This window comes from Euphorbia lathyris, chromosome 10, assembly GCF_963576675.1.
Source record: "Euphorbia lathyris chromosome 10, ddEupLath1.1, whole genome shotgun sequence".
Lineage (NCBI taxonomy): Eukaryota > Viridiplantae > Streptophyta > Magnoliopsida > Malpighiales > Euphorbiaceae > Euphorbia > Euphorbia lathyris.
In genome coordinates this window covers 59,146,019-59,157,763 of record NC_088919.1, presented here as the reverse complement: position 1 = coordinate 59,157,763, position 11,745 = coordinate 59,146,019, and the positions used below count along the sequence as shown (strand labels likewise).

Here is an 11,745-nt window from a genome sequence, read left to right as displayed (position 1 = left end):
TCCAAATCGTATTGTAATTTATTCTCGAATAAATACATTGGACATTTTGAGTGAAATAAGTCATTGTGATTGAAACAGAATTCTTGTGAGACGTTGGGCTCGACAACGGTTGGATATGAACAATCAGCATGAGCTTACAATACGTAACGTAACATAATTCGTTAACTTACAATACATGTCTTAGCTCGAATCAAATAATGTTAGACAGAATGCTTCTTATATCAATGTTGAGTTGCTTCAAACACAAGTAAGGTATTGTCCAAGTCAGTCTTTTTTATTAGATTTTCAAATCGTATTGTAATTTATTTTCGAATAAATACTTTGAACTTTTATCAAAATAAGTCATTGTAATTCAAACGGAATTCTTGTGAGATGTTAAGCTGGACAACAGTGGGATCCAAACAATCAACATGAGCTTACAATACGTAATATAACGTAATTCGTTAACTTACCGTGACGTAACGTAATATTTAGAATCTCGATTTAAGCGTCAATAGGTATTTTTAGCATGCGTAATTTTTCTTATGTCTGAATTTTTTAAATAACAATTGAACCACATGCATCGTATAAAATGAAAACTACTATATGCTATATACGTTTATCGTTATTTGAAATAAAAACTTATTATATTTTTATAGTTTGATTATGTATTTTCACTTAAAAATAGAAAATTAGTATGCTTTTGTTAAAACGTGATTTAGTAGTGATATAAGAACAAAATTATCAACAAAATAATTAAAAAAAATGAAATCATTCAAACAAGTGATTAGGATGGAATACTTATTTTCATTCTCTTTAAAAGCATTAGGACACTTGTAGATCCCAATGTGCATCAAATTTTGTGAAAAGGTAATAAAGAAACTTATTTATTAGATGCAATAAATGCATGTGTTGAAAAAAAAGGGAGTGAGGTGTTGAAACACCTTTCCACATGACTTTGATTTGACAAAATTATTTAAATTAATCCATGATTAATGGACAATTAAATTTAAGTGTTTTGATTTAATTGTACTAATATGTTTGTTCAATGTTGAGTGTAAATATAAATGCAAATGGAAATAAAAAGTAAGACATGACGAAGTCAGCATGAGAAAACAGCACAAGCTGAGTGGAGTATAACTCAGCGTGATAGAAGATCTTCAGAACAGAAGCTTAAAGATCAAATAAATCAACGAAGCTGAGTGGAACGCAACTCAGTATCAAAAGTAGAGAAGTCTCCTTGAGAACTGTGTCTTGCAGAACGAAGCTGAGTAAAAGAGAACTCAGTATTTGAATTAGCAACAATCGCAGACAACAGCTATCAAAGTCAAGCTGAGTGATCTTCAGGACAGTGCGAATGATCCGTTTGCTAAAAGAGAAGATCCGACAACTGTCTGCACCAATAATAGAAACCTTGGAATTACGCAAAAACCAATTTCGAGATGCATGGGTCAACTGTTCTTTTGCTAAAAGACAAACTAGCACAAAAAGACGAAACCTGTGAGAAGAAGACAAACCTGACGCCTGCGGAATTCAGACGACAGGATTGGCCTGCAATCTGAAGCTGACCAGAACCTTGTCGCAAAAAGGAGCCGTTTGGATTCAACGGACAAATCCAGAATTCAAATGAACAAGTCTTCAGAATACAACTATAAAAGGACAAGTATACTTCTTGGATCCTAAGCCGATTGCCGAAAATACAAGAGAACAAAAAGCATACATACAAAAGCACACCAAAACAAGAAAAAGATCTTACACCAAATCTTCCACATCTGTGTAAATGCTAGAGTGATCTTTGTAATCATCTAAAGTGTTCTTTGTCTGAAAAGGAACAATTTTGTATCAATTGTAAAGTGAGAGAGTTGTGCTGAGTACTCAGTTTTAAAGTACTCAATGGTAGAGAAATCTAGGTGTTCGGTTATAGCACTTAGTAGGAGTTGAGTACACGAATAGAGGACGGTACTCTTGCATATTCAACTGCCTTGTAAACGGTTTGTGCTCTACCTTTAAAGAGCTTAGTATTGGATTTAAAAAGCCCGGAGGGATTCTGGGGACTGGACGTAGGCGGAGAGACCGAACCAGGATAAGTCGTGCTGAGTAATCTTTAACTCTCTTTTAATATATATATCTATATGTGTTGCTTGCTATATTTACTCAATACATAAATTGTTTGAGCTGACATTGAGTAAATCAGAGTGCTAAGTTGGAAGCTGACCACAAAAGAGTCATTTTCCAACTCACAAGTAAAATAGTTCTAGTGAGTACCTGACTAAAGCCGTCTTACGCCTCACTCGGCCGCGCTGACCAAAGCTGAGTTGTGAAACTCAAAGAATTAAATTAAGTCAGCGTAATTAAAGTGAAAAAGTTATATTAGTTCCTAACCCCCCCTTGGAACTAATCACACGGGACCAACATGAGGAAGATGAAATTCGGATTGGGGTAGAGCAATCCGCACTCTATGTGTGGAAGAGAGAGTTTCGTTACATAGTTAATAGTTTTTTCGATTGAGAAGAGGAACAGAAGATGCTTGTAGCTAAATGGTTAGGTATGATGTGCATTGAGTAAGCAGGACCAGGTTTGAATATTGGTTTCTCCATAAAAATGTTTTATTTTTCGATTTTGCATTCAATATTGAAGAATAAACGTCTTCATATTTGAAATTCAATTTTTTTTTCCAAATCGTATTGTAATTTATTCTCGAATAAATACATTGGACATTTTGAGCGAAATAAGTCATTGTGATTGAAATGAAATTCTTGTGAGACGTTAAACTCGACAACGGTTGGATCTGAACAATCGGCATGAGCTTACAATACGTAACATAACGTAACGTAATTCGTTAACTTACAATATGTGTCTTAGCTCGAATCAAATTATGTTAGATAGAATGCTTCTTGTATCAATGTTGAGTTGCTTCAGACACATATAAGGTATTGTCGAAGTCAGTCTTTTTTATTAGATTTTCAAATCGTATTGTAATTTAATTTCGAATAAATACTTTTGACTTTTATCAAAATAAGTCATTGTGATTCAAACAGAATTCTTGTGAGATGTTAAGCTTGACACAGTGGGATCCGAAGAATCGACATGACCTTACAATACGTAAATGTAACATAATTCGTTAACTTACTGTGACGTAACGTAATATTTAGAATCTCGATTTAAGCATCAATAAGGATTTTTAGCATGTGTAATTTTTTTAGGTCTGAATTTTTTAAATAACAATTGAACCACATATATCATATAAAATGAAAACTACTATATGCTACATACGTTTATCATTATTTGAAATAAATACTTATTATATTTTTATAGTTTGATTATTTATTTTCATTTAAAAATAGATTATTAGTATGCTTTTGTTAAAACGTGATTTAGTAGTGATATACAGACAAAATTATCAATAAACTAATTTTTTTTAAAGTGATTCGGATGTAATACTTATTTTCATTTCCTTTAAAAGCATTAGGACACTTGTAAATCCCAATATGCATCAAATTTTGTGAAAAGGGAATAAAGGAACTCATTTATTAGCTGCAATAAATGCATGTGTTGACCAAAAAAAAGGAGTGAGGAAGATGAAATTCGGATTGGGGTAGAGCAATTCGCACTCTATGTGTGGAAGGGAGGGTTTCGATACATAGTTAATAGCTTTTTCGATTGAGAAAAGCAATAAAATATGCTTGTAGCTAAATGGTTAGGTATGATGTGCATTGAGTCATCAGGACCAGGTTCGAACCTTGGTTTTTCCATAAAAATGTTTTATTTTTCGATTTAACATTCAATATTGAGCAATAAAAGTCTTCATATTTGAAATTCAAGTTCAATTTTTTCATTTGTTTTCCAATTTAATGAAACTTAAGAAATAAATCAATTATGAAGTAAAGAAGAACACAAACATCAATTCAGAAATTAACCGAGTAATATTAATGAAATCGAAATCAAGTTGTTAGTCGAAATCAGCAAGAAAAATCCATTAACGATTGAGGGACAAAGATGAATTTTCCGGCCACCACGATGAATTTTCTGATGAATTTTCCAGATTTAATAAATACAATAAGAAATGTTTTTTTCATGGACATATACAAACACGAAACTGAATGATGAATTTTCCGACCATCGCGATGAATTTTCCGGCCACCGTGATGAATTTTCCAAATTAATCTGTTTGGAGATGAACTAATGAAGAAGAAGACTAATGAAGAAGAAGGAGTAATTAAGAAGAGAGAGAAAAATACAATTTACAAGATAAGTCATTTATTATGACATTAATTACATTAAATGATCACACCATTGGATCAAAATCAATGGCTGGGATTTTGCATCCATTTAGGGGTATGGATGATTACTGATACCATTAAGAACAACCCCATATATATATATATATATATATATATATATATATATATATATATATTGTCTTTTTGTACGAATTAGACAAAAAAATTCAATAAATTCACCAAATTTATAAATATTAATCTCAAATTCTATTATTAAATTATTAAAAACATGAAAAACGAATTCTTATACAATTGATGCAGAATAAGAAATAAAAATATATGTGTTTTATAATAATGTCTGAAGTTGACCCAATTTATTAATGTTAGGGGTAAAATTGCTCTTGGCTTCCAAAGTTAGGAGTAAAATTATACCATTTTAGATGTTAGGGGTAAAATTGCTCCTAACCCAAAACGTTAGGGGTATTTTTGCACCTTAACCCTATATTTTATAACTTAACCCGTTTTATACTAAAACCCATTTTTGTTACAAAACCCAAACAAGGGCCAAGTAAAACCCATCTTTGATCGCGCTCCTCTCGATTAGAGCTATAACCCTAGCTTTCTTCCTAACTGGTATTCACGCTGCTACTTCAAAGTTCAAGCAGCGTTTCCTCTTGTTTGGTCGTCGCCGGTAAATGTTACCAGCAGTATTTCTCCCTTCTTCTCTATTTCCCCAACAAGAACTTTCATCTCTGACCTTATTTCTTTTTTGCTATGGCAGGTAATCAGCAGGTTCAGCAACCATGATGAAAATAAAAAAAGCCTCCCAAAAAGGAAGGATTAGACGCGAGCTTGAAAAACGAGCTCCGAAGCTTGTGAGCTGACAATTTCACTTCTGTTTTTAATTTGATTCAGTTTGTTTCCATGGAATTTGATTGGATTGCTCTTTTGCAGATCGAAACTGGGAAGAAGACTCTTATTCTTCAAGGCACTAAAACGAGCAATGTTTTGAATGCTGTATTGACGGATTTGTATCATCTGAAAAAGGAGAGTGCTATTAAATATACCCGCAAGAATGATAATATTAGGCCATTCGAGAGCGGTGGTGAAACTTCTTTGGAGTTCTTTTCTCAGAAAACAGACTGCAGCATTTTTGTGGTGAGTTGTTTGATCTATTATGGTACTATTGTCTTGTGGATTTCGTTTTGGCTCTTGATTATCCAAAATTTCTGTTGATTTTTAGGTTTTTGTTTTGAAATTGTGATGTAATACATGTTCACCATCATTTGCTGCTCAGATATTGTAATTTGCTGCTCAGTTAAAATGTGACATTGCTGTGGTGAATGTTAAAATGTTCTTCATTTGAATTTGAGGGATAAATGATGCCTATGTACTACCTTACTCTTACTGTCTATGAAGTATTTTAAAATATCAACACTTTAAGCAGTCATTGAAAATAAATGGAGTTTAGTTGTTTGATTTTGATCTTACAAATAGAATTTTTGTTGCTAACAAACCTCAGTGGAGGAAAAGGATAGATGTACCCTTATCCTTCATATTTGAGTCTTAGTTGTGATGCCAAACATATTCCTAAATTGTGATTTTCTAAACTGTTCTCTTGCGTATTTATTCACTTATTCGGCAAAGTATGTGGTCCGCTTTTTTAATCCTGCGGTGCATATGCTGTCCTATTTCTTCATTTTTTGCTTGAAATTGATCTCCTGTTCTCTACTTTGATTTAGATGTAAAAGGAAAAAGCTATTTGTTGTTGAATAAGAGCATTTCTGTACATGCAATTTTTAAAATTTAGCTGATGCCTTTTAGGATTCTGTATTTGTTTTTGGATCATCTCAAACCTAAGAATTCTAATGATATTAAATGTTGTCACCCCATATGAGATTTTAGTTTAATGTATTACTGAAACTTATCTTGTGCTTTTAAATTTCGCAGTTTGGTTCTACCTCAAAGAAACGGCCTGACAATCTTGTGATAGGGAGAACATATGATCACCACATATATGATCTAGTAGAAGTAGGGGTTGAAAATTTTAAATCCATGTCATCGTTCGCATATGACAAGAAATTAGCTCCACATGTAGGGTCCAAACCTTTCATTGCTTTTGTTGGAGAAGGATTTGAAAGTGTAGATGAATTGAAACACTTGAAGGAGGTATTGCTGGAACTCTTTCGCGGAGAGGTGCGTCTCCATCACTCTTTAAACTGCTGGTTCTTCTTTTATTGAAGACTACTAATAAAGGCATGGATCTATTTTTTTATCCAGGTTGTGGACAACATGAATCTTGCAGGCTTGGACCGTGCATATGTATGTACAGCTGTGTCTTCAAAAAAGGTGTTTCTTACTCACTGTGCAATACGACTAAAAAAATCTGGTACAGTAGTCCCTCGCATTGAACTTGTAGAAGTTGGACCTTCTATGGACTTGGTAGTTCGTCGTCATCGTCTACCTAATGAAAGCCTAAGGAAAGAAGCCATGAAAACATCTATAGATAAGCCTAAGAAGAAGGTTGGCCTAACTAAATTCCCCCATTTCCTTACAGTAATGAAATAGCATATAACTCACAGAGCCTACTTTGTTCTTGCAGGTTAAAAATGTTAGTGCTGATGCCATAGAAGGGACGGTTGGAAAGATATATATTCCTGATCAGAAGGTAAACTTTTTGTTATACATTTTGAATTCTCGTTTGTCGATGGTCAACTCTTAATGTAATTAATTTGTTGCATTTAGATTGGAGAGATTGCCGTGCCTAACAAATCGAAAGGAGTGAAGAGAGAGCGTCGTGAAGCTAAGATGAAGCACGGGCACAAGGATCATACTTCAAAGAAGCAGAAAGAAGTCTCTGAATAACTTACGACTTGAGGCTACTGGCAAATTTTGTACTCTAATTAACTGTCACCCTTCATTTTCGTCATCTTTATATTTTGGGCTGCTGCAATCTGATAAATGGAAATCCGAGGTAGTCAAAATTTTGTTTGGTTATTAAATTTGAGGTATTCTATTTCTCTATGATTAAATATATCTGCTCAGAGATGCTGAAGAACAACACCTTTCTTGCCTAATGATTGGCAATGTAAATCATTTTCATGTTTGTATTCAATGTTTTTTTAGAGTCGTCCAACTTTGTTTGATCATGCTTTTAATTCTCATGTTTTCATTATATCATTGAGCTTCCGAACTATTTAAAAAATGTATCATTTTTAAGGACTATCAAAAACAAAATGAAATGTAATGAAGAGAAAAATTAGTAAAAATTACCCAAAAGTAAGTGTTTGGAAAAATTAATCCATAATTGGAAGAATAGAAGGCAGCAGAGCTTATTGTTTTATTTCTCACTTGAAGAAAAGACGTCCAAATTCAAGTTTCTTATCTATAAATTTAGATGGCATTTTCGGTGGAGATTTAACATTCATGTACAAAATAGTGCAACCTTTCGGATACAAAATAGTACAATTTAAATCTTGTTAACAAGTTTCTTAATCTTTATGTACAAAATGGGGTTTTTCTGCAACTTTGTATTCTGCGACTCTCCAACTTCTAGTATTTTGGCTGTCCAACAAGTTTGATGTTGGAGATCTTCTATTAATAAAAAACACTCAACTTCTAGTAATAAGGTTTAAAATTGCTATGTCTAGTCTTGTTTAAGAACAATGCCGCCTAGATCATTTAGGTCTATATAGTCGTTCAAAATTGAGAATTTATTTTGATTCTTTCTGCCTTTTGGTATTTTTTGGTCCCTAGTTAATTTTTTTGGCCGCGTAAGTGGTGTTTGGACCACCTAGAAGCCACTTGGGGCCGTTTGAGCGGCAATCAAAACAAAAATGTTTTATTATTATTTTGATTTTCACATTATTATTATTATAAATTGTCTTTTGGTAAATTTTGTTCATTATTTTAATATATTTCAGTTAATTATATTATTTATGAACATACACATTTTAAGGATATATTGTTACAAGTATACATGTTTTTCTATATTAAATGATTTTATATTATTATTTTTAGATAGTATAATACATATTTTAATTACATTTATATAAAAAATACAAAAAAAAAAATCTGCCTAATCCCCAATTAATTTTCAAGCTTGTAATGTTTTTTACAATATTACTGTCTGGTAAACTATAAGTTTAATATTACACTGTTTTGTATAATTCGGCTCTTCTTGGGATTAAATTTTTACCTTTTCCGTCGAATTTATAATGAAAAAATGAAGATTAAGAAGCAAATTAAAGTTAGTAGTAGAGGTGGATCTTGGCAAACATAACAACAGTATTATAACTTTCACATGACACTGATAAGAGTACACAGATTTGTCCAAAAAAAATAAGTACAAAAATCAAAATCCAAAACAGAACACCGTTTTTTAAAAATCAAGAGTACACAGATTTGGAATATCAATGAATCCGATTATTGAAATTGCTCAAGATACCATTTTTTGGCTTCAAAAATCTATTTCTTAGTTCAAGATCCCTCTTACTCAAAACGGGAATGGATTAGAGTTATGAACTTATAATCTATGATGTGACGATTGAGTCAATTCCATGATCGTAAGTTCATACATTACCAACCGACCTTTCTCTGCAATAAGCTCTTGCGTTTTAAGTCATCATAGGTTCTAAAGGTTGAAGATCAACCTAACCAGAAAAACCATACACATAACTACATCATAGGACCATGACATTTCACCTTCTTTAGCCCAATTCTCTTGCATTTGCATCTGTATTCGACAGCATAAAAGACGTGGTAAACGCCATTAAAGAATCCAAAGTTCTCATATAGTAAACACAGAACAACAAGAGATTAACTTACCCAAAGAAACGCCTAGATTACGGAAACAGATCAACAGGCTCCATCTCACTGCATACACCTGCAATGTTCATACCTCAAAGCGTATCTGTTAGCGAAAGTTAGAAATCTCAGAATGCTATTATGTAAATTAATCTAATCACTGGTGCTTAAAAGAATGATAATCCAAAAATCAAGAAAGAATGAGAGATTGTTTATCATCAAATAATAGTATATAATGATGCTCAATTGATGTTCTATATTACTAAAATCAACAAGGTGTGGCACATGTGAAGCCCCACTGTCTATTATCTTTCACTTTTCATCATTTGTCTGGCCGGAATGACTCTCCGGCTCGTCAATGGGGCTTTCATCGGACAGCCACATAGTGCCTGAACTTCCTGCTGCTTGAAGAGAACTTAAATCCCAGATATCTGAGAAACCACCACTTGTTCCTAATTCTGGCATATTATAGTTGACAACATTAGCCCACATTTCTTGGCTAGTATTCGACATACCGGTCTGGCTTTCAAATCCCATGTTCCACAGATCCTCTTGTTCAACAATGCTTCCAATACCGGCGGATGAGAATTCCGGAAAATCCTTCACTGTTGCCAAATCCATAGAGGAAGAGACAAAATATTCAGGACCAACTTCCTGCAGTGGATTCATTAGACTCTTTCCTTTATACCGGGGATCTTCTCGGAGCAAGTTCGATGTCCCTTCTCCGAACTGTGCAGGGAATTCATCTGGTTGAACACTCTCAATTCGATATTTCATGCCTTCAGCTTCTTCATCCATCCCTGGAATACCTTGAACAGCATTTATATCAGGGACTATGGGAGAAAAATGGCCAGGTGTGTACTTCACAATCTTCCCCTCCATAGGTGATTCTAGTTCGACTGGTTCATTTAAGTGGTGCTTGACAAACTTCCTCTTCATCCTTGGTGAACCAATCTCTCTCTGTTCCTTGTTTTGCTTAAGCCGAGCGAGAAATGCTGGATTCTGAAACAAATTTGCCAAGAATGAAATCATCTGCTTCTGCCTCTGCTCTGCTGCCTGAAGCCTCTGATTCACTGCTTCCATATGGTGAACAGCTCCGCGTTGTTGCTGCTGAAGTTCGACAACCTCCTGCATCATCTCACCCCTCTCTTTCATCAATGTCTCGATCTCACTTTCAAGCTCCGACTTAACAGAAGGCCCGGTGTAGCTCACAGTCTGCTGGGATTGCAGTGGCCTCCGTCTCTGAATGTTCTTCAACAGATGCCTCTCTCCTCGCCGAAAACCTTCATTGGCAAATTCCCATTTATCACTATCAATCTTGCGAAAACCCTGAACACGGTACCCCAAATGCTTGAGAAAACGATGACAAAGAGAAAAAACTCTATGAAAACATGATTCACAAACAATGATACAACTATGGAATATGTAAAATATCATATGTGTATAAAAGGTGTCACAGCCATGGATTTAGATTAGATTAGATGCAAAATATCATATGTGTATATAAGGTGGGATGCAAGAAAACATAAAAACATGTCACAGCCATGGATTTAGATTAGATTAGATGCAGAAAATGAAAGCTTGACAAAAACAGTCAAACAATTATTAAATGTTCCACCAAAACCTTAAAATCTACCTGTAGAAGATGAAACTCCTCAGAGGGGAAAGATGTCCTTTTGTTGGCATATGAAGATCAAAACCTCAGATGCTATCTATCATCTGAAGGAAGTCCTTTAGGTATTCTTAAACTATCAATTACATCTCTAATTTAACACCCAAGAACCATTACAATTCAATTCACTCACTCAGATACAATTGAAACCTCTAAATATTACATGAACAAAAAAAATTACAAAAGCTCAGTACAAATATACAAAATCAGATCCAAATACATCAGCTAGCTACACATACAAAGATGAACAATGTCAGATCCAAATACAGTTAAAAGAAGATTAAAAAAGAAGAACAAAGATCCAGTAAGGAAGTAAGTAACACAACAGCCAATTGATGAGGCTATTGTGTTACTGCAATTAATTAATACCCACATAAGTGTTGAGTTGCCGAACAAAACTCGAGAAATTGTTGTGTTTGAAATTCCTCGGCAGCACGATTCTCGAAAACTCCACCAGATCCCAGACGACGAAGCTCTCGCCGCCCGAGCTCCATGAGATAATTGGATCCAAACTCCGATCATTCACCAGATCATAAGTTTTTGATAAAAACGGCGGAATTGGATTCTCATGTAAACTAGCAAGAGGCCGAGGCACTCCGATGTTCTCTTCCCCTTCATCAGATATAGGATTCGCTTTGAATTCAAACATCTCAGAGGAGAATTCTTCGAATTCAAAAGAAGAAGGAAACATTCCAGAAGAGGTAATTTCGTGAGGAGATTTTGGGGAATTTTCAGCTTCTTGATCCATCAATTACACAATTGAAAATGAAATTGATTCAGAAAGGGAAGAATTATGATCGTTGAGAACAAAAGTGTGTGGAGGAAAAGATATATAGAAATAGCCGACAAACTGTTTGATAAAAATCTCCAGAGAGTCGGTGACACTGAAAGCTCAGGTCTTCTTCCTCCGGCACGAGGATAACAGTATATGCTTGCCATTGGACGGTGTTGATGTCTCAGGTGGGGTTCACACTTTAGATCGGATCGGAGAAAAGGTTCAGTGGTGGTTTCCAGGTAGTTACGCCGTTGAAGCACAAGTTGCAGTCGAAGGAGACATAGTTGGGTCCC

The 11,745-nt window shown here is 34.4% G+C and overlaps 2 protein-coding genes across 3 annotated transcripts; one reads left to right on the top strand and one right to left on the bottom strand.

Annotated features, from left to right (window-relative positions):
- Positions 1-4,752: 4,752 nt before the first annotated feature.
- Positions 4,753-7,329, top strand: LOC136210001 (ribosome production factor 2 homolog). The gene is made up of 7 exons (XM_066001660.1): positions 4,753-4,890; positions 4,981-5,074; positions 5,154-5,357; positions 6,150-6,395; positions 6,480-6,722; positions 6,802-6,867; positions 6,945-7,329. The coding sequence occupies exons 2-7, from the start codon at positions 5,003-5,005 to the stop codon at positions 7,062-7,064; spliced, it is 951 nt and encodes a 316-aa protein (XP_065857732.1). The 5' UTR covers positions 4,753-4,890; positions 4,981-5,002; the 3' UTR covers positions 7,065-7,329.
- A 1,139-nt stretch (positions 7,330-8,468) lies between these two features.
- On the bottom strand, positions 8,469-11,745 carry LOC136208700 (heat stress transcription factor A-3). 2 transcript variants are annotated; one of them, XR_010677238.1, is made up of 3 exons: positions 11,051-11,745; positions 9,027-10,334; positions 8,469-8,934 (listed from the first exon to the last, which is right to left on the bottom strand). XR_010677238.1 is itself a non-coding variant. In XM_065999815.1 (2 exons), the coding sequence occupies exons 1-2, from the start codon at positions 11,423-11,425 to the stop codon at positions 9,318-9,320; spliced, it is 1,392 nt and encodes a 463-aa protein (XP_065855887.1). In that variant the 5' UTR covers positions 11,426-11,745; the 3' UTR covers positions 8,469-9,317. The 2 variants fall into 2 exon arrangements, 1 of the variants encoding a protein (XP_065855887.1); XM_065999815.1 differs by having other exon boundaries at positions 8,469-10,334.